The sequence below is a fragment of the Cordyceps militaris genome, assembly GCF_000225605.1.
Source record: "Cordyceps militaris CM01 unplaced genomic scaffold CCM_S00001, whole genome shotgun sequence".
In the NCBI taxonomy this organism is placed as follows: domain Eukaryota; kingdom Fungi; phylum Ascomycota; class Sordariomycetes; order Hypocreales; family Cordycipitaceae; genus Cordyceps; species Cordyceps militaris.
This window is the reverse complement of record NW_006271969.1, coordinates 970,594-987,090: the sequence shown is the minus strand read 5'-3', so window position 1 is coordinate 987,090 and position 16,497 is coordinate 970,594. Positions and strand designations below refer to the sequence as shown.

The window sequence follows — 16,497 nt, the reverse complement described above, 5'->3', positions numbered from 1 at the left end:
TCGCCCTATTCGATTTTCCACCGAGTTTCAGACGCCTGCGCAACATCCATCTGCATTACTCAACGAACCGAATCCGTAGACACTGCGCATCTCGCTGCTAGACCCAGTTCAGCAAACAGCATCCCCCACGAACACCTGCGCTTGGTTCGACATCTACACAGAGCTCACGCACTGTCCTCCATTCGATCGCGGGGCAAGTGCCAATTCTCTCTCATCCGAAAGACTGCGGACTGCCCGATACCATCCCCGTCAATCTACCTGATTGTCCGCAGTCACAATGGGCTCGACCGACTTTGGCAATTTCAACGTACGGAAACAGACAGCCCTCTCCAAACCGCGGTACCCCTCATGTTTGCTAACCCCCCAACAGAAATTTTGCAGAGATTCAACTCTTCCAGTCTGCAACGTAAGCGCACCTCGTCTATTCAACCACTCGCGACCAGAATGCTAACATGGCATAGCTTCTCACAGATAACCACAACCAAACGGGGCCATGGGACGGCTGCCAACTGACCGGTATTCCCCTCAGTGGAGGCCGACACCTCGGTAATCTTGGTTCCATCATCTTGGCCGCTATTGCCATCCTCACATGTATCTTCTTGGTGCTCAAGTCGGACAGAAAAAAGGCTGCTGTTGGCCGGAGGTACGCAACCACTCATCACCATCAAGCGGCTCGCAGACACTAACAAAACCTGCAGGGAAATGCAATTGTTCCTCGTTAGCTACATCATCATTAGCATCTGCGAAATCTTTTCCGTCGGCGAGTTCCCGCTCTCTGGCAAAGTCCGCGTCGTACGTTGCTCTCATCGTTCAAGCACCCACAAGTACTGACCCTTTCGTAGGCATTTAGCGCGATCCATATCGGCATGATCATTGCCACGACCTGGATTCTCATGCTCAATGCTGTAATCGGTTACCAATTGATCGATGACGGCACCGCGCTCTCTATGGGCCTTGTGGTGGCATCTGCCGCCGCCTTCTTTATTGGCACCGGCTACATTGCTCTCGACACTGGCTTAAGCTTTACCGGATTCTGGGACTCGAGTTACGCCCTACCCAACCGCAACCTTGCTCTCTACGTCCTCTACCAGCTTGTGCCGCTCATCTTCCTCGTCGCTTTCTACGTTCTCGAAGCCATCCTCGTCCTCCGCATCCTCGGCGAGTTTCGCCCCATGATTTATCTGACGGGTGCTGCTGTCCTGTTCGCCATTGGACAGGTCTTCAACTATACCGTTTCGCCACACATCTGCAGCGGAACCGACGGCAAAATCGACGGCGCCCTGTTCCAAACTCTCTTTACCCTCTTGTCCGTCGTTGGTGTCTGGGCCTTTTGGTCCAGCATCACCGAGGATGACTGGTCAACACAAGAGGGCACTTACCCTTGATCCGCCCCGACTATTATCATATCCTTAAGCCATCGCTTTCATTTTCGGTTCTCGGCGTTATTTCTCGGAGGGGCTGTTGCTCGCTGCGTTTTATTCTAATCTATCTCCTTCTTATACCGGCTTTGTTGCATCGGCCTCTCCAGACAGCGAGAACATCACACCGGCCCTGGCACAAAGCCACTCGACACAAGTCATTCATAATATTTTTTACCGGTGGTGTTCTTTGCGAGCCTGGTTAGAGCGACGCAAACAATATCACGTTTCACTGCTCGCGATGGCGGTCTATCTTGGGAGAACCAGTTTTGGTTACAGCTTGCGGAGACTTGCTTTGCATATGACTGAAGTGGTTGTTTTCTGATGACGACGGACATGTATTGTTATGGGAAGCAAAAGCAAGACGTGACGTGGAGGAGGGAAGATATTTGTTCGCTTCTAAGGCTGACGCGCTGATGAACCAGCTGCTGTATTGATTTACATACGTTTCGTAGTATACCCCAGATGCAATTAATGCTCACACGTAGCTTAGCAATTAATTTACTATTGCTTCAATGACAGTTTGCTATTTCGTTGACATGCAATTCTAGAGGAAAGATATTACTTGAATAGTATTGAAAATAGAAAACGAAAATGCAAACGACACTGTAATACTGTAGTTCTGAGTGGTGAGTGACGATTGTGGAGAAAGCCTTATTTTAGGTGATGCGGCAGGGCTACCTAACTAGAGCTTTCTGCGTCTGCATTTCATTCACGTTCAACTTTACGCTGCCACCTCCCTCCCGCCAGGCAGGACTCGTTCCTAGCACGTAAAGACACGGCACCTTGTTCAATCAGCTGTATTGACTATTTCATTATCTCCTACAACCAAGGAATCCACAAAAAACATGGCCGATTCCGACGGCGAGTTTGTCGCCGACAACATGTCAGACGACCTCATGGACCACACGATCGAAGACGAAGACGACGATGACGATCACCACCACACCTCGACCGCCGGAGAGCGGCCCTCCCGAACCTCTGGCGGCGGGCGATCAAAGCGCCGAAAAAAGGACGGCGCCGGTGGCGGCGCCAGCCGCAAGAAGAAGGCGTCGGCGCAGGCGTGGGAGCAGTCGAAGCGGACGTGGGAGACGGGCCTGCCCGAGGAGGGTGACGACGGAACGCTGGACCTGACGACGCTCGAGGCGGAGAAGCGGCGGCGGCTGCGACGCGACACGACGCCGCTGCAGCGCGGCATCATCCGGCACCTGGTGCTGGTGCTCGACATGTCGTTTGCCATGGCCGACAAGGACATGCTGCCGACGCGGCACCGCCTGACGCTGCGCTACGCGGCCGCCTTTGTGCGCGAGTTCTTTGAGCAGAACCCCATCTCGCAGCTCGGCATCGTCGGCATGCGCGACGGCGTGGCGGTGCGCGTCAGCGACCTCGGCGGCAACCCGGCCGAGCACCTGGAGCGGCTCAAGGCGCTCGAGAGCCAGGATCCGCAGGGGAACCCGAGCTTGCAGAATGCCCTGGAAATGTGCCGCGGTGCGCTTTTGTAAGCTGTCTTGATCTGAGCCTGACCATTCCTCTACAGGATGCAACGCTAACGAATTCAATGTACACACAAATAGTCATGCACCATCGCACGGCACGAGAGAAGTCCTCATCATCTACGGCGCGCTCCTCTCGAGCGACCCCGGCGACATCCACGACACCCTGGCGAGCCTCATCAACGACCGGATCCGCGTCTCCATTGTCGGCCTCTCGGCGCACCTGTCCATCTGCGCGGAGCTGTGCGCGCGGACCAACGCCGGCGACACGTCGCAGTACGGCGTCGCCACGGACGAGGTGCACTTTCGGGAGCTCTTCCTGGCGGCAACGACGCCGCCCGTCACGCGCACCAAGGAGCAGAGCACCGCCAGCCTGCTCATGATGGGCTTCCCCTCGCGCGTGCTGGCCCCCGGCGGCGCCACCAGCTTCTGCGCCTGCCACAACCGGCCCTGCCGCGAGGGCTTCCTCTGCACCCGCTGCGGCACCCGCGTCTGCCGTCTGCCCGCCGAGTGCCCCGCCTGCGCGCTCACGCTCATCCTCTCGACGCACCTCGCGCGCTCCTACCACCACTTGTTTCCGCTGCGCAACTGGGTCGAGGTGTCGTGGGCCGACGCGGTCGGGCGCTCCCCGGCGTGCTTTGCTTGTCAGTGCCCGTTTCCTGCGGCGGCGGCGACGGGCGGCGACGCGTCTGCTAGGGAGGAGGGCCAGGGGAAGAAGCGGCCGACGGTCAAGGGGGTCAGCGAGAGCGGGCGGTATGCGTGCGAGGTGTGCGGGAACCACTTTTGCATCGACTGCGATGTGTACGCCCATGAGGTTATACACAACTGCCCTGGCTGCCAGAGTAATGTGCAGCCGGCCCAAGACGAGGCTGCCTATTCGAATGGACTCAGCAACGGCCACACCAACGGCGCCATGACGATTGATGCGTAGCATGGAGGCTTTTGCAAGACTGTTTAGTCGGGAGGGGCATGAGGCGGTGGAGATGCTACTCTACAAACGTGTACGAGAATGTTGAAAAATGGACGGCAGTGGATGACATTTCAGCGCGGTGTCGATAGAACGGCCAGGGCCGAGCAGGGCCGTGCTGCTACGAGATTTGCTTTGGGCTTGCAAGTTTTGGATTTGCGAAATATAAGCATAGGAAAGGCGTACATACGGTGTACAGTACCCAGGTCACACCATTATTATTTTTGGGAGTTTTGTTGTATTTTGAATTGATTTCTTTTTTTTTGTATTGTTCATTAGTGACAACAAGGAGTCGACAACAAGTCGTAGCTCATCAATAAGAGCAGTTGGAAAAAAGAACTGGCCATGTACCGTGCAAATGCTATAAAAGTTGACATGATAAAAAAAACAACGTGCTAACAAGCAGAAAGTGAAAGGCAGCCGTATCAGACAAAAAAGAGACTGGGGGGGGCGCAACAAGCAAGTATTACAACCCCGTTGAGAAGAAAGGGGGCAAGCGATTGGTGAACCATGCAGCAGCAGCACTTGCCCATCTACAGGTTGCCGCGCTCGGCCTGCTCGCGCTCAATAGCCTCGAAGAGGCTCTTGAAGTTGCCGGCGCCGAAGCCGTCAAAGTCGTTGCGCTGGATGATCTCGATGAAGACGGTGGGGCGGTCCATGAGGGGTTTGGTGAAGAGCTGGAGCAGGTAGCCGCCCTCGTCGTAGTCGATGAGGATGTTGAGGCGCTGGATGGTGTCGAGGTCCTCGACGAGCTCCCAGCTGCGGCGCTCGGTCTTGAGGCGGTGGCGCATGGTGTCGTAGTAGCTCTGGGGCACGTTGATGAAGTCGACGCCGCGGGCGCGCAGGGCGGTGACGGAGGCGATGATGTCGGGCGTGAGGAGGGCAATGTGCTGGACGCCGGCGCCGGCGTTGAAGACGACGTACTCTTCAATCTGCGACTTCTTCTTGCCCGGGGCGGGCTCGTTGATGGGCATCTTGACGACGTTGTTGGGCGAGGCCATGACAATCGACGACAGCGCCGAGAACTCGGTGCTGATCTGGTTGTCGTCGACGGACCAGAAGCGGTGAAAGGACAGGGCCGCTTCGTAGAAGCGGCAGGCCGCGTTCATCTCGTTCCAGTCCTGGTTGCCGACGCAGTGGTCGATGCGCGCCAGCGGCACCTCGGGCAGGCGCACGCTGCTCGTCGCCGGCTTGCCCGCGCGGAAGCCCGGCATGAAGACGCCCGTGTAGCCCGCGCGGCTGATGAGCGTGTGCGTCGTGTCGCCGTACGTGCGGATGACGGCCGTGGTGACGGAGCCGCTGTCGTCCTCGCCGCCCTTGACGGTGCGCGGCGGCTGCACGGCCTCGGCCCCGCCGCGCACCGCGTTGTCGTACACGGCCGCCACATTGTCCACCTCAAACGCGACGTCCTTGACGGCGTCGCCGTGCCGCTCCAGGTGCGCGTACACCTCGGCCAGCAGCCGCCGCTCCTCGCCCGAGATGGGCTCGTCCGCCGGCAGGTGCGCCGCCGACCGCAGCGGCGAGGTGAAGACGAACCGCACCGCGTTGTTGGACACGACGTACGACGCAAAGTAGCGCGAGCCCGTCTCCAGGCCCCGGTACGCCTCGACGTGGAAGCCAAAGAGCGTCGTGTAGTACGACGCCGCCTGCTTGGCGTTGCCTACCCACCAGGTGACGTGGTCGTAGCCGGCAAAGTTGCCGACGGGTGCGGCGGCGTCGGCGGGACGCTCGAGGGTGGCGATGGCAGAGGGAGCCATTGTGTGTTTGTGTGCTGTGTGAGGGTGAGGGTGAGGGTGTGTGAGGTTGGTGGCTTAGACCAAGTGAGACAGTATTACAGATATGGATGTAATACAATCACTGTCTGCAGTTGAGGTTTGTTGGAGAGTTGAAAGTATACCAGTAGACAGACAGGGTTCAGATAACAAGAGTAGAGAGATGGAAACGATTTAGTGTCGGGGGGGTCCAACATGTTTATAAAGCTTCTGGGGGGGGGGCACCATGGGATGCGTCAGTGTCGGCTTAACCCTTAACCGGGGAGGGAGTTCAAATACAGGTTATCTGTGTCAGGCTATCTTCCTAAACTCTCATTCGCCTCCTCGACAGCCTGGTCGCCCTTTCCCCAGCGGCAAAAAGAGCCCAGACAGGACGGGAGCGGCGGTCGCTGCATGCCTACTTTCTGGGCGTGTGTGTGTGGGTGACGGCCGCGCGTGCCCCGCCGTGAAAGCCGCGCCGGAAAGGCCCCGCGCGCCCCCGGCGCCCTTTGAGCCGTGACTTCGGCGTTCCGCGCTGGTGGATGCTCATGTGACGGCTCTCGACGGGCAAGAACAGCTTTTGTTAATGCCGATGACGATAAATCTGTTTCTTTTTTTTTGGTTGTTTCTACGCTGTTGTCTAACAAACTTCCTCCCTCCCCTGTATAATATGCACCTTCCCCTTTTTTTTAACCGGTGCGTACCTATTCATTCGTCCCCTTGCTCACAACAATCGGCTGTGATTGCGCAGTTGGTGGGGAAACAGCAAATCGAAAATTACAGTGTCTCAAAAGCGCCACGCGCTGAACACTTTTCTGAGAGAAGCTTGTAAGCCATAATACCTGATGCAAGCAAGTGCATGGATTCCCCGACCTGCAAACATTTTTCCTGCATCCTCAAAAACCGCCGATGGCGCGGGGCAAAAAGACTGCGGAATTGGAGCGCGCTCAGTTGTAAACCGGCGCTAAGTTCAAGGCTGCTCCGTCCAAAGCCGCGCCTTGCCGGCCCCGGTGTATCGTGGCTTGCCGCTTGCTTGGGGATCCACACTTGCCGCTTTGGACATATGTAATAAAATGTGGTTGTCTGGCAATGACGAAACTGTGTCTGGCCTTTTTTTTTTTAAGAATCGATTCGGCTTTACTAATCCACGTAAAACGGCCAGAGTGGACGGGGGCATCCCGCGGTTGTGGCAACCGGCCGAGCAATGTGAGCAGGTTGCACAGTTGCACAGACGATGACGGAACAACGATTCCCGAGTATCGAATTCGCTATCAACGAAGAATCTGACTACGGAAATGGGTTCCGCTGCTTTGATCATTATGTAAAGAAATGTAATATATGGCCTCATGCGCTACTTCTTCTACTCAGGTGCCAGTGTAATTCACCGGCTTGTCTCGCTCCCTTGACGTCCCTGACAATAATGTGAGATAGATTGGTATTTCCTACGAAGTAAGATTTAAAATACCGGTCGACGGTCAACTAGTTGTACCTGATTTCCCTGTCGTCTCGATCTCGTAGCTGTGTAGGCGCCAATCGCTCCACCGTCCGCTGTCGTGCGTGGGCAGAACAAGGGGCTCACTGAAGTAAAATTTGCAAAAGATTGTACAGCCGAATTGCATGTGTTGTCGTGGTAAAACCTAGTTCAAGTCTGAGGGTACCTTCGGACGTGGTGCCATCCCAAGTTCACTGGTGCAGACTAGAAGCAACTGAAGCAGCCGTTGTTATATTTAACTACGCCGGGACAAAAAAAAGTTGACCGAAAAAGAAAATCACCTTTAGAGATTCATTGTGGCATGAAGAAGTAGTTGTGCTCAAAATCTCCTGCTTGGTTAAAGTCGGTTGTTATCAGTTACCATTCATTGACCAGGTATCTGAAACGTGACGTTGCAGACAAGGTTCTCAGCCGCAAAGCTCTTTGAGAATAACATATAAGAACGCTTTGATATCTTCAGCTGTGAGTCGCTAAGTTGCATAGACCAGCAAGGCAGCTGTTGGGCGGCCTCATGGTGTGGACAAGTGTGCCGTCGTTAGCCGCAACACTACCCGCAACTGCAACTTTATCATTATAATGTGCATAGCAAGAGTGGCCATGTGGGAATACAAATTCAACAGATTATCAATCACGACGAGGCGTATTTGAATAGCTTCAAGTCTAGTCAATAAAGGTATAAAAATCCAACAGATGCAAACGCGGAACTAGTTGGTCTATGGCGTGTCTGCCGAGCCCCGCGCCATGACGGAAGTGGTGGGGTGGCGACGGTTCAAAGGAATGAGTGCCTCCAACCAAGCTTCCAGAACGAATACATATACGCAACACCCTACCCAGGCCAAGACATGCCGTAAATAGCTTGCCCCTACCAACAAAACATCACCAAAACATCGCCATCGTCCACCCCGCCCTCACCCTCTACACATACCCACCCGCCATGGCTGCCCACGTCGACCTCTCCCAGCGGGACATGAACGTGCTCGAAAAGATGCGCGACCCCGACTTCAACCCAGAGACGAGCCTGGTGCTGGACGAGCGACTACCGCGCGACCCGCACCTGACCGACCCCGCCGTCTACGAGCACGTCGCCTCGCGCGAGCGCGCCATTGTGCAGTCGCTGCAGGCGCTCGAAGCGGACCTCGCGCAGGCGCAGGACCTCGACGCCGACGCGCGCGCCGTCGACGGCTACCGCACCGCCATCACCGCCCTCGACCAGCTCATCAGCGAGCACCCGCGGTACGCTAGCGCGCGCAACAACCGCGCGCAGGCCACGCGGCGGCTCTACGGGGACCTGATGCTGCTCAGCGTCACCACGACGAGCGCAGCGTCTGCCGTGCCGCTGATTCCCGCCCCGGCGGCGGACGAGAAGCGGCAGGCGGCCGCGCGCGCGCTCGCCGACCTCGAGACGTCGATTGCGCTGCTCACGCCCCGCGCGCTGGCCAGCCCGATGGCGCCGACGGCCGCGCGCACGCTCTCCAGCGCCCTGACCCAGCGCGGCGCCGTCTACCTCCAGACGGGAAAGATGCTGCGGGCGGACCGCGCGCTCGACGTGGACCAGAGCCGCGACGAGGCCAGCTGGTCGGCGCACCGCTTCCAGGAGGCGGCGTCGCACGACCTCGCGCTCGGCGGCCGCTACGGCAACGAGATTGCGAAGAACCTGGCCGTCAGCGTCAACCCGACTGCCAAGCTGTGCGGCCAGATTGTGCGCGAGGCCATGCGCAAGGAGTACGGCCCCGGCTTCATAGGCCCGGAGCCCGAAGAGTAGAGGTTTGGGTTCAGGATATCTTGAAGACATATGTATCTCGCATCATCGTTCTGCTTCTTCCTTCCTTCAGTTCTCAGAAAGACATGGACCTTCATTGGGGGGTATCATGGTGGTATTATTATACAGTAGCTACTCGCATTGGGGTAAACATCAGAATGGCGTTTTTGGGTCTGATTTTTGAAACACTTATGAGGCCGGTGCCGATTTAAGACCGAGCCGTCTATAAAAAACAAGTTAGCGTATATACAAATGAGAAACGAATGGGCAAACGTGAGCATTTCGTACCGTAGTCCTGTCTGAATAGTTTGGCTCATGTTGTTGCCCTTGGCCTCCTCCTCGCGGTTGATGCGCAGGCCGGCTGCAGAGAGGCCAATGACGACCGCAAAAATGGGGTCAGCGACCTTTGAAATAATGTATGTCGGCGCAGGCATTTTGAGGTTTGATTGATGCTCTTGAAATGAAATCCGCTCGATGAGTCTTTGACCTTAAAACGGCCAAACGGCCAAGGAGGAAGTTGATGACTAAGGAACCCGTTGTCCTAGTTTGGATATCACGTGCGGCTACCACAACGGGCTGCACGTTCACGTGACCGCACACACTCGCTTGGGAAACAAGCCCACAAACCCCGAAAAAATTCACCCAGCCCAAATTACCCGTATCACGGCCTGTGTCCAAAAGTGTGACTTTGGAAAAACCTCTAATCCCACACACCACATACCCCCCCGACAAGATGAAGTTCCTCAAGGTCGGCCGTGTCGCCATCATCACCCGAGGCCGCTATGCCGGCAAGAAGGTAAGACTATTTAATTAATGGGATATGCTGTCGTCGCAGGGTTCGTCATCGAGGAGATACGGTCGTCGCCAATTACGGTCTGAGGGTCTTGTTTCGGAAACCGATCCAACGGGATAAATGGAGGAGAGAAGAGCTGCCACGATACTGCGCAAACGAATTGGGAACCCGAATATATCTGCCATCGGTTTATACGCCTGCCATTGTCGCATCGCCGGACCTACAAACGACTTGGATAAGTCACGAGGTGTCTTTGTGCTAGCATCGACACGGACGACGCGATGCTCGGCTCAAACGACAAAGATGTTCCTCAACTGCATCCGGCGCCAGTGTCTTTTTCGCCAAGACGCGCACACACAATACGGTCCTCGAACAATCCGGCAACTATTATGGCAGCTTCCTCTCAACCAGACCGTTGGACATTTCTCTTCAAGACCCCCAGTCCTGGCATATGGCGCCGCAAATCTTCCTCCAGGCCGAACCCACGACAGACAGCGCCTACTCACTACTCGATCCATGCATACTAATCCTCACTCTCCAGGTCGTCATCATCCAGCCCGTCGACAACGGCAACAAGCCCCACCCCTTCGGCCACGCCGTCGTCGCCGGCATCGAGCGCTACCCCTCCAAGATCACCCGCCGCATGTCCAAGGCCCGCCAGGAGAAGCGCTCCAAGGTCAAGCCCTTTATCAAGGTTATTAATTATAACCACCTGATGCCCACCCGCTACACCCTCGAGCTTGAGGGCCTCAAGGGCTCCGTCACCGCCGACACCTTCAAGGAGGTCTCCCACCGCGAGGACGCCAAGAAGACGGTCAAGAAGGCGCTCGAGGAGCGCTACTCCAGTGGCAAGAACCGCTGGTTCTTCACCCCTCTTAGTACGTTTTTCTTTTTCTTTTGCTCGCTTCGCTCGACGTGGGGGGCTTGGAGAGGAAACAAGGTCAAGGTAGAATCTTTTGGCTAACCATGTGGCAGGATTTTGAACAATTCGTTTTCTCCATTATGGTCATGGGAGTTGGCGGGATGTAAAGAGAGCATTCGAATGGTCACTTGAGGAACCCAGGGTTTTATTGCTTTCATAATGGGCTTCATGTGAAAAAGTTCGTCCAATTACAACAACACACAAAAAATTTACACGACACAAATACTTCCACGTCCCATTTCTCGCCGCTGTGTCGCTGTGTCTTGTATCGTGAATGGAACGGCGAGAGCAAGGCTGGTGTTTTACTGGTTTGGATTTAGCATGACTCTGGCATGAATGAAACAGAATGTTGGTGTTATCGGCATTTGTACTGTTGTGACTAGGGACCCGTGAGTGATGTTGTTTCTACCCGGCTGTACGACTCTTTTCACCGATGGGCTGGAGGAAACCCCTTCCACCTGATAGAATATGACATACATGACTCTGCCATTGTATACTCATGCTCATGTTGGACAGTCTGCACAGGATTCTCAGTTAAATACATGACAAATGCCAAAATCATTTCTACATTTCTATCTTGTGAAAACGCCGTTTAAAATACATCTGGAACCTTACTAGACCTTTTTCTCTCGAATTCCTGGTTTGAGAGCCAATTCTCGCCCCTCGGGATCCTTATTGCTCTTGGACTTTTTAGTGTCGTTGCCAGCTGTCCTCGCGTCCTGCGCCTAGCTAAGAATAATGATACACGGCCAGGCCTTCCAGAGGTGGTATTTTCCTCCGCTGCGCTCAATTGGCTCGTCCAGATCGCGGACTGCATTAAATGCGGTGCCAATCCATCACCGCACACTCGCTCTCGGGCAAGATACTTCACTGCCACAGCCTAAGAATAAAAATGACAATAGGACCGACTCGTAATCAGTCAAGAACGTAGCGCAGCTTGCGCCTATGTATTGCGACCGGCTTAGTTGGCATCAGTCTTGCCCATCTTGTTGGTGACGTCGGCAACAACTCTGGTGGGGTTGTAGTTGGAGGGCGCGAGGCCGCCAAACAATAGAGCAACGGTGAAGAAGATCATGACAATGATGCTGAGCTTGCGGAGAATGGGCTTGCGAGCACCAAACTCAGCCCAGTGGCGAGAAGCCTCACCAGCATATCCCTTGATCTGGTCATAACCAAGCTTGTAGTAGACCATGCCGCCGAGAGCAATGGAGTAACCAAAGAACTGCAAGGGGGTGACGGGGGTGCCCCAGATCATCATAGAGGCGGCGACGAGCATAATATCCTTGAGGACACCGCATAGTGTCAAGACGACAGCCGACGTCTTGCCAATCTAGGTAGATCTTGTTAGCGGACGTACGGCGGAGATGGCGAACATGGAACTTACGAGGAAAACAACGGAGACATTGAGCATGAAGGCGCAGAGACCATTGAGGAAAAAGGTAAAGAGACCGACATGGTACACTTCAGCCATGCTGACCTTGGGGACTTCCCAGAACAGAGCAACGAGACCGTTCATGGCGGCGCAGACGGGGGCAAAGTAGTAGAGGGAGACGAGCGGATCCATCTTGAAGTCGGCAGAGCTCAGAAGGCGCTGGACCATGGTCAAACGAAGAGCCTCGAAGAGAATACCAGCCATCTGGAAGAGGAAGCCGACAAGAACAAAATCAATTTCACCAAAGGAGGCAATAATGACACCGACGACAATGGCGGAGACATTGAGGAACTGCTTGATGTTGGGTTGCGAGACGCCTAGACTCCAGCCAGCGAGGAGGACAGCGACGGGAGTGGTGGCCTTGAGCATCTGGATAAAGGCAACGGATAGGTAGAGGTAGGTCAGGTTACCGAAGATCAAGCTCAGACTGAAGAAGAGACCGATGGGGACGACAGCGCGGAGGTAGACCCGTCCGGTCATCTTGACGTTTTTGCGGCCATCGAGGGCTGTCGTCCAGCGAGCGAGGGCTTGGGTGACGACGGTGGCAAAGACTAAGTGGTAGGTGGTGAGGATGACGGGGTAGCCTGCGGATGTGTTAGTTTCGGTATCACAGGGTCGCAAACAGCGTTGCGATCAGGAGGACACGTACGGAACTTGAGGGTATCCAGAATCCACTTGTTGAAGAGGATAACTGAGGACGAGAAGCCAATCCAGATGCTGCAACGAGTAAGCCTTCGTTTCGATACAGTACAAGCGGCAAACGACGGCAAGATGGACCTACATGACATAGAGGGCCGGATGGACGCCATTATTGGTAGAATGAGGCTTCTCGGAGGCAGGGTTGACAGTAGGGAGGACCGGCGCAGCGTTGCGAGGCGCATCGCCAGACACGCGGACCTTGTCTTCGGTGCTCATGGTGGATTAATGGTGTAGGATCGTGTTGTAGGTGAGTTCGTACGAGGGCCAGCAAGCTGCAATCGCTAGTATCGTAATGGCGTGAAGATGGGGTATTGCGACGCTCTTGGCCCGTTGGCGCAACGGCGAAGGGGGGGAGTGGAGGAGAAAGGATCAAATCGACAAGACTAGTAGAGAGTGGTGGTTGAAGTGAATTAGAAGAATAGAGGGAAGCAGGAGAGTTCCTTGAATGGGAACACGAAGAGAAGGAAAGAAAAAGAAGAGGAAGAAGAGAAGCTGCACAATGCTGGAGAAGAAAGGGCCTTGGCGGGTGGGAAGAAGCCGTGGGGGTGGATTTGGGAGAGATGGGAAGAGAGGTAGAAAAAAAAATTATGGCACGCGGTCCTCCTGGCGACATACATAGCTGAGGCGAAAGCGGGCAGGCAAAGCTGCTCTCAGCCAGGGCGCGGACAGAGACAGAGGGTGACGCGGGCAGCCAAAGTTTACAGGGGGCCGATAGCCCCCCCAGATGGAGAGGGGCCAAAGGCGTTGAAGGGATTTTGAATTTTTAGCGGCTTTTATTAGCGATAATGCTTAGCGGCCGAGCGCTGGAGGCCACTGTAGAAGGTTCGGAAGCGGGCAAAGCTGGTTGGCACTGGCGCGAAGAGGGATGTGAGACGCTAATGTTGGGTGAGGAACTGGTATGTGGCGCGCGCATGATAAGACCGAAGCGATTTTCAGCAATTGTTGCTCTCAATTTCGCTGTCACTCACGTTTTTACCCTCGAGGCATGTAACTAGATAGTCCTCTTGTTTCTTTTTCTTTCTCATGTATAATCAGCCACTTTTCATCCTGTGTACCCGGCTTGAAGCGACGGGTAACTAGCAGTCTCGGCAAAAACCACGACACAGGACGAATATCCACCCCACCATCGTCTCTCACTTACTATTATCCCATCTCAAGTTGCGCAACGTGACAAGTTTGTCTCTACCTATTATTATTCGTTAGTTCTGAGTGGTAGACTGGTATCCGTAGTCTACGGGGGATTGTCACCGTTTGGCGGGTCAAATGAGAGTGACGCGTAAGAGGCGGCGATCCATGGCGTCCCAGCTTGATTCTGACTCGCCCGCGGGCGTTAACTCTGGGGCCAGGTAAGAATAGATTGGGCGGGATAAGGTCGACGCTGTTTTGTGCTTGTGGTTGTTTCCATCTGGCGCAATGAGACCAGTAGCTGGATTCAACTTGTCAACTGCGTTGACTCCCAATATGCTGTATTAGCGCCACTTGTGCGTGTCTTGCCCCTGGGAACCCTGTGCCTGTGAACTCTGTCACTGCGACTGCCAGCGAACCATGGAAAGGGGCTTTTCGCTTTTCAGGGATGATCGTCCGCTAGCGGGGCCGCCCACCGGCCACTGCACACCTTTTACAGCGAATCAAACCAAACACGTTGGTCGTCGATACGCTAAAGATAAAGACGTCTGGTAGGTAATATGTAACTAACTAATAAAAAATTGGAAAAGGGATCTGCTTGTTCATCATTTTACATTTTGCAACGTGGGATGTTTTCTTCCTCGCCTCCTTTTTGAGTCTTGCCAAACAGCGTCTAGGTAGTAGCACACATCGACGCTGCGCGTCATTGATAGACATGTTTACCCTTTCTCCAACACTCCGAGTCTGAGCCCTACCTAGGTAGGTAGGTAGGTACAAAGTCTCCCTTGCCAATAGCGTTGTCACAAAACTACTAGCTGGCTCCCGTTCCAGCTGCTGCGCTATCCCTTGACTCTAACTACCGAGCATGTAACTAGCTGTGTGGACTGGAATTGTGTCGATTTATGCGTCCTGCATCTGTCCCCGTGTCTCGCAGTAACGACTCATCTTGCGACTGGGCCGAAAGCGAGCATTCCATCCCGGCTAGTGGAAGAAGGGCATGTTAATGGCGAATCTGCCACGAGGCTGACTAGTTAGCTGCATCGACGGATGCATCGCGCGAGGCTGTCGGCCAGGCTGGGAATAGCGTCAAAATAGCCGTAAAAAGGTCGAGCTGAAGGCTTGGCATCTCGAATGTTACTTATGCATCGACGTATGAGCGTGTGCTCGCTTACTGATAGAAATCAAGTGAATGTCCAGGTGGCGGCGGCTGTATCACGTTGGTGCTAGGTTATGATCCGAAACAAATCAAAGTAATAAATCGGATGCGATAACTATCTGCTGCTATATTTCATAGGTGAATGCATCCGGCTTATGATGTGACAATGCGTCATGCGTATCGACTCCAAATCACAGCCACTTACCTAGTATTCCAGGCTAGAAGCAATCCTCCCTTGATTATCTGACCATGTCGTCGTCTTTGATCACTTGTTTCTTGGCCGCTACTTCGTGTTCCCAGCTCCAATGTCTATCTAATACCTAACTACTGTACCAGAAACTGTGGCCGACGAAACGCTTTGCTTGGTTTGACTTGCTTTGCAAGCTTGCAAAAGCTTGTTCAAGCTGGTGGAACATAGAGAGGGGACCGTCTAGACCGTCGGCGATCCTGCCGTTTCAGAATTGTGGCCATGTTCCAGCCGCCAACCACGTCTTGTAGTTACCAACTTTTGGTCGTTGACGCGCACGCAGATCTTGCACTGCTCAGGGAACCAGGAACGAGAACGCAGTCGCAAGAGATTGGGGCTCGGCATTGTACATTGCGTGGTTGCGTGGGCAGCAGTCTGCAGATGTCCGTTTAATCTACTTGACGCCTGGAAGTTGGGAAGGTGGGATTTGCATCTTTCCTCCCTCAAAGCGTCGTGTTACAAGTAGGATCTACACGCGCACCCGTCGGGTAACCATGGTACATAGGTGGACTCGGTATTCCAAACAAACTCGGAGCGCCGTGTTGATTGGCCGTCCGGCTCGGATACCTGATTACACTGTGTGCCTTGGTTTGTTTGCGACCAGGCTGTCACCTGTAGGTTGTATCAGACATCACACGGTGGTGGCAGTGCCGATAAGCCAGACTGCAGACTGCAGACTGCAGCCACCGCTTTGCTGTGCTGTAGGCGAGGACATAACTATGGTGCAATGAGACAACTCATTAGGATCATTGTTGATGGTCAAACGAGTGGGATACTGGACCAGCGCAATATTTTTCCCGGTCTGCTCGTGTCCGTACGTCCACCTGTTATACAGCGTTACGCGATGCTACATGAGTCCAAAGAAGGAAAAGGTCTGTCGCTTTTGATAGTATAACCCTTCGTTGGGACAGGTGGCGTTCATCTTCCCGATGCGCTTCTAGACATTCCTTATTAATCCGTGCCTTCTTGCACTAACTAACTACCCTGCAAAGGCAATCTGCTGCAATAACGGTTGCTGAAATTAGCCGCGAAATTAATCCGTCAGCGTCACAATGTGATTGCCTCGATAACCAGCCAGGCGTGTCAGTGGCAACGATTGTTTGCGGTGGCTCGATTATCGCCTTATCAATTCACAGAGCGCTTCTGTTCGCACGCTGCCAGACAACAAGGCCATGACACGAGTCGTTGCCTTTGCTTCACGCTAGGAGACAACGGATACAGATTAATATGTAGCGGAGAAGCA

At 54.4% G+C, this 16,497-nt stretch overlaps 10 protein-coding genes across 10 annotated transcripts; 7 read left to right on the top strand and 3 right to left on the bottom strand.

The window, feature by feature from the left end:
* Window positions 1-277: 277 nt before the first annotated feature.
* Window positions 278-1,385, top strand: CCM_00272 (uncharacterized protein; the record flags this gene model as incomplete). Its single annotated transcript, XM_006665432.1, has 4 exons — window positions 278-406; window positions 462-643; window positions 738-792; window positions 843-1,385. 4 exons carry the CDS (start codon window positions 278-280, stop codon window positions 1,383-1,385), a joined length of 909 nt encoding a protein of 302 aa, XP_006665495.1.
* An 881-nt stretch (window positions 1,386-2,266) lies between these two features.
* Window positions 2,267-3,842, top strand: CCM_00271 (TFIIH basal transcription factor complex, subunit SSL1; the record flags this gene model as incomplete). The annotated part of the gene is made up of 2 exons (XM_006665431.1): window positions 2,267-2,906; window positions 2,956-3,842. 2 exons carry the CDS (start codon window positions 2,267-2,269, stop codon window positions 3,840-3,842), a joined length of 1,527 nt encoding a protein of 508 aa, XP_006665494.1.
* A 569-nt stretch (window positions 3,843-4,411) lies between these two features.
* CCM_00270 (4-hydroxyphenylpyruvate dioxygenase) lies at window positions 4,412-5,635 on the bottom strand (the record flags this gene model as incomplete). Its single annotated transcript, XM_006665430.1, has 1 exon — window positions 4,412-5,635. One exon carries the CDS (start codon window positions 5,633-5,635, stop codon window positions 4,412-4,414), a length of 1,224 nt encoding a protein of 407 aa, XP_006665493.1.
* Window positions 5,636-8,055: 2,420 nt separating this feature from the next.
* CCM_00269 (uncharacterized protein) lies at window positions 8,056-8,883 on the top strand (the record flags this gene model as incomplete). The annotated part of the gene is made up of 1 exon (XM_006665429.1): window positions 8,056-8,883. One exon carries the CDS (start codon window positions 8,056-8,058, stop codon window positions 8,881-8,883), a length of 828 nt encoding a protein of 275 aa, XP_006665492.1.
* Window positions 8,884-9,069: 186 nt separating this feature from the next.
* On the bottom strand, window positions 9,070-9,314 carry CCM_00268 (uncharacterized protein; the record flags this gene model as incomplete). The annotated part of the gene is made up of 2 exons (XM_006665428.1): window positions 9,070-9,103; window positions 9,169-9,314. The coding sequence occupies 2 exons, from the start codon at window positions 9,312-9,314 to the stop codon at window positions 9,070-9,072; spliced, it is 180 nt and encodes a 59-aa protein (XP_006665491.1).
* Window positions 9,315-9,613: 299 nt separating this feature from the next.
* CCM_00267 (60S ribosomal protein L27) lies at window positions 9,614-10,637 on the top strand (the record flags this gene model as incomplete). Its single annotated transcript, XM_006665427.1, has 2 exons — window positions 9,614-9,676; window positions 9,936-10,637. The coding sequence occupies 2 exons, from the start codon at window positions 9,614-9,616 to the stop codon at window positions 10,635-10,637; spliced, it is 765 nt and encodes a 254-aa protein (XP_006665490.1).
* A 919-nt stretch (window positions 10,638-11,556) lies between these two features.
* CCM_00266 (DUF250 domain membrane protein) lies at window positions 11,557-12,942 on the bottom strand (the record flags this gene model as incomplete). Its single annotated transcript, XM_006665426.1, has 4 exons — window positions 11,557-11,925; window positions 11,980-12,611; window positions 12,677-12,744; window positions 12,809-12,942. The coding sequence occupies 4 exons, from the start codon at window positions 12,940-12,942 to the stop codon at window positions 11,557-11,559; spliced, it is 1,203 nt and encodes a 400-aa protein (XP_006665489.1).
* A 569-nt stretch (window positions 12,943-13,511) lies between these two features.
* On the top strand, window positions 13,512-14,076 carry CCM_00265 (uncharacterized protein; the record flags this gene model as incomplete). The annotated part of the gene is made up of 2 exons (XM_006665425.1): window positions 13,512-13,622; window positions 13,957-14,076. The coding sequence occupies 2 exons, from the start codon at window positions 13,512-13,514 to the stop codon at window positions 14,074-14,076; spliced, it is 231 nt and encodes a 76-aa protein (XP_006665488.1).
* Window positions 14,077-14,271: 195 nt separating this feature from the next.
* Window positions 14,272-15,505, top strand: CCM_00264 (uncharacterized protein; the record flags this gene model as incomplete). Its single annotated transcript, XM_006665424.1, has 4 exons — window positions 14,272-14,402; window positions 14,786-14,846; window positions 14,883-14,948; window positions 15,344-15,505. 4 exons carry the CDS (start codon window positions 14,272-14,274, stop codon window positions 15,503-15,505), a joined length of 420 nt encoding a protein of 139 aa, XP_006665487.1.
* A 476-nt stretch (window positions 15,506-15,981) lies between these two features.
* On the top strand, window positions 15,982-16,459 carry CCM_00263 (uncharacterized protein; the record flags this gene model as incomplete). The annotated part of the gene is made up of 2 exons (XM_006665423.1): window positions 15,982-16,068; window positions 16,391-16,459. The coding sequence occupies 2 exons, from the start codon at window positions 15,982-15,984 to the stop codon at window positions 16,457-16,459; spliced, it is 156 nt and encodes a 51-aa protein (XP_006665486.1).
* Window positions 16,460-16,497: the final 38 nt, after the last annotated feature.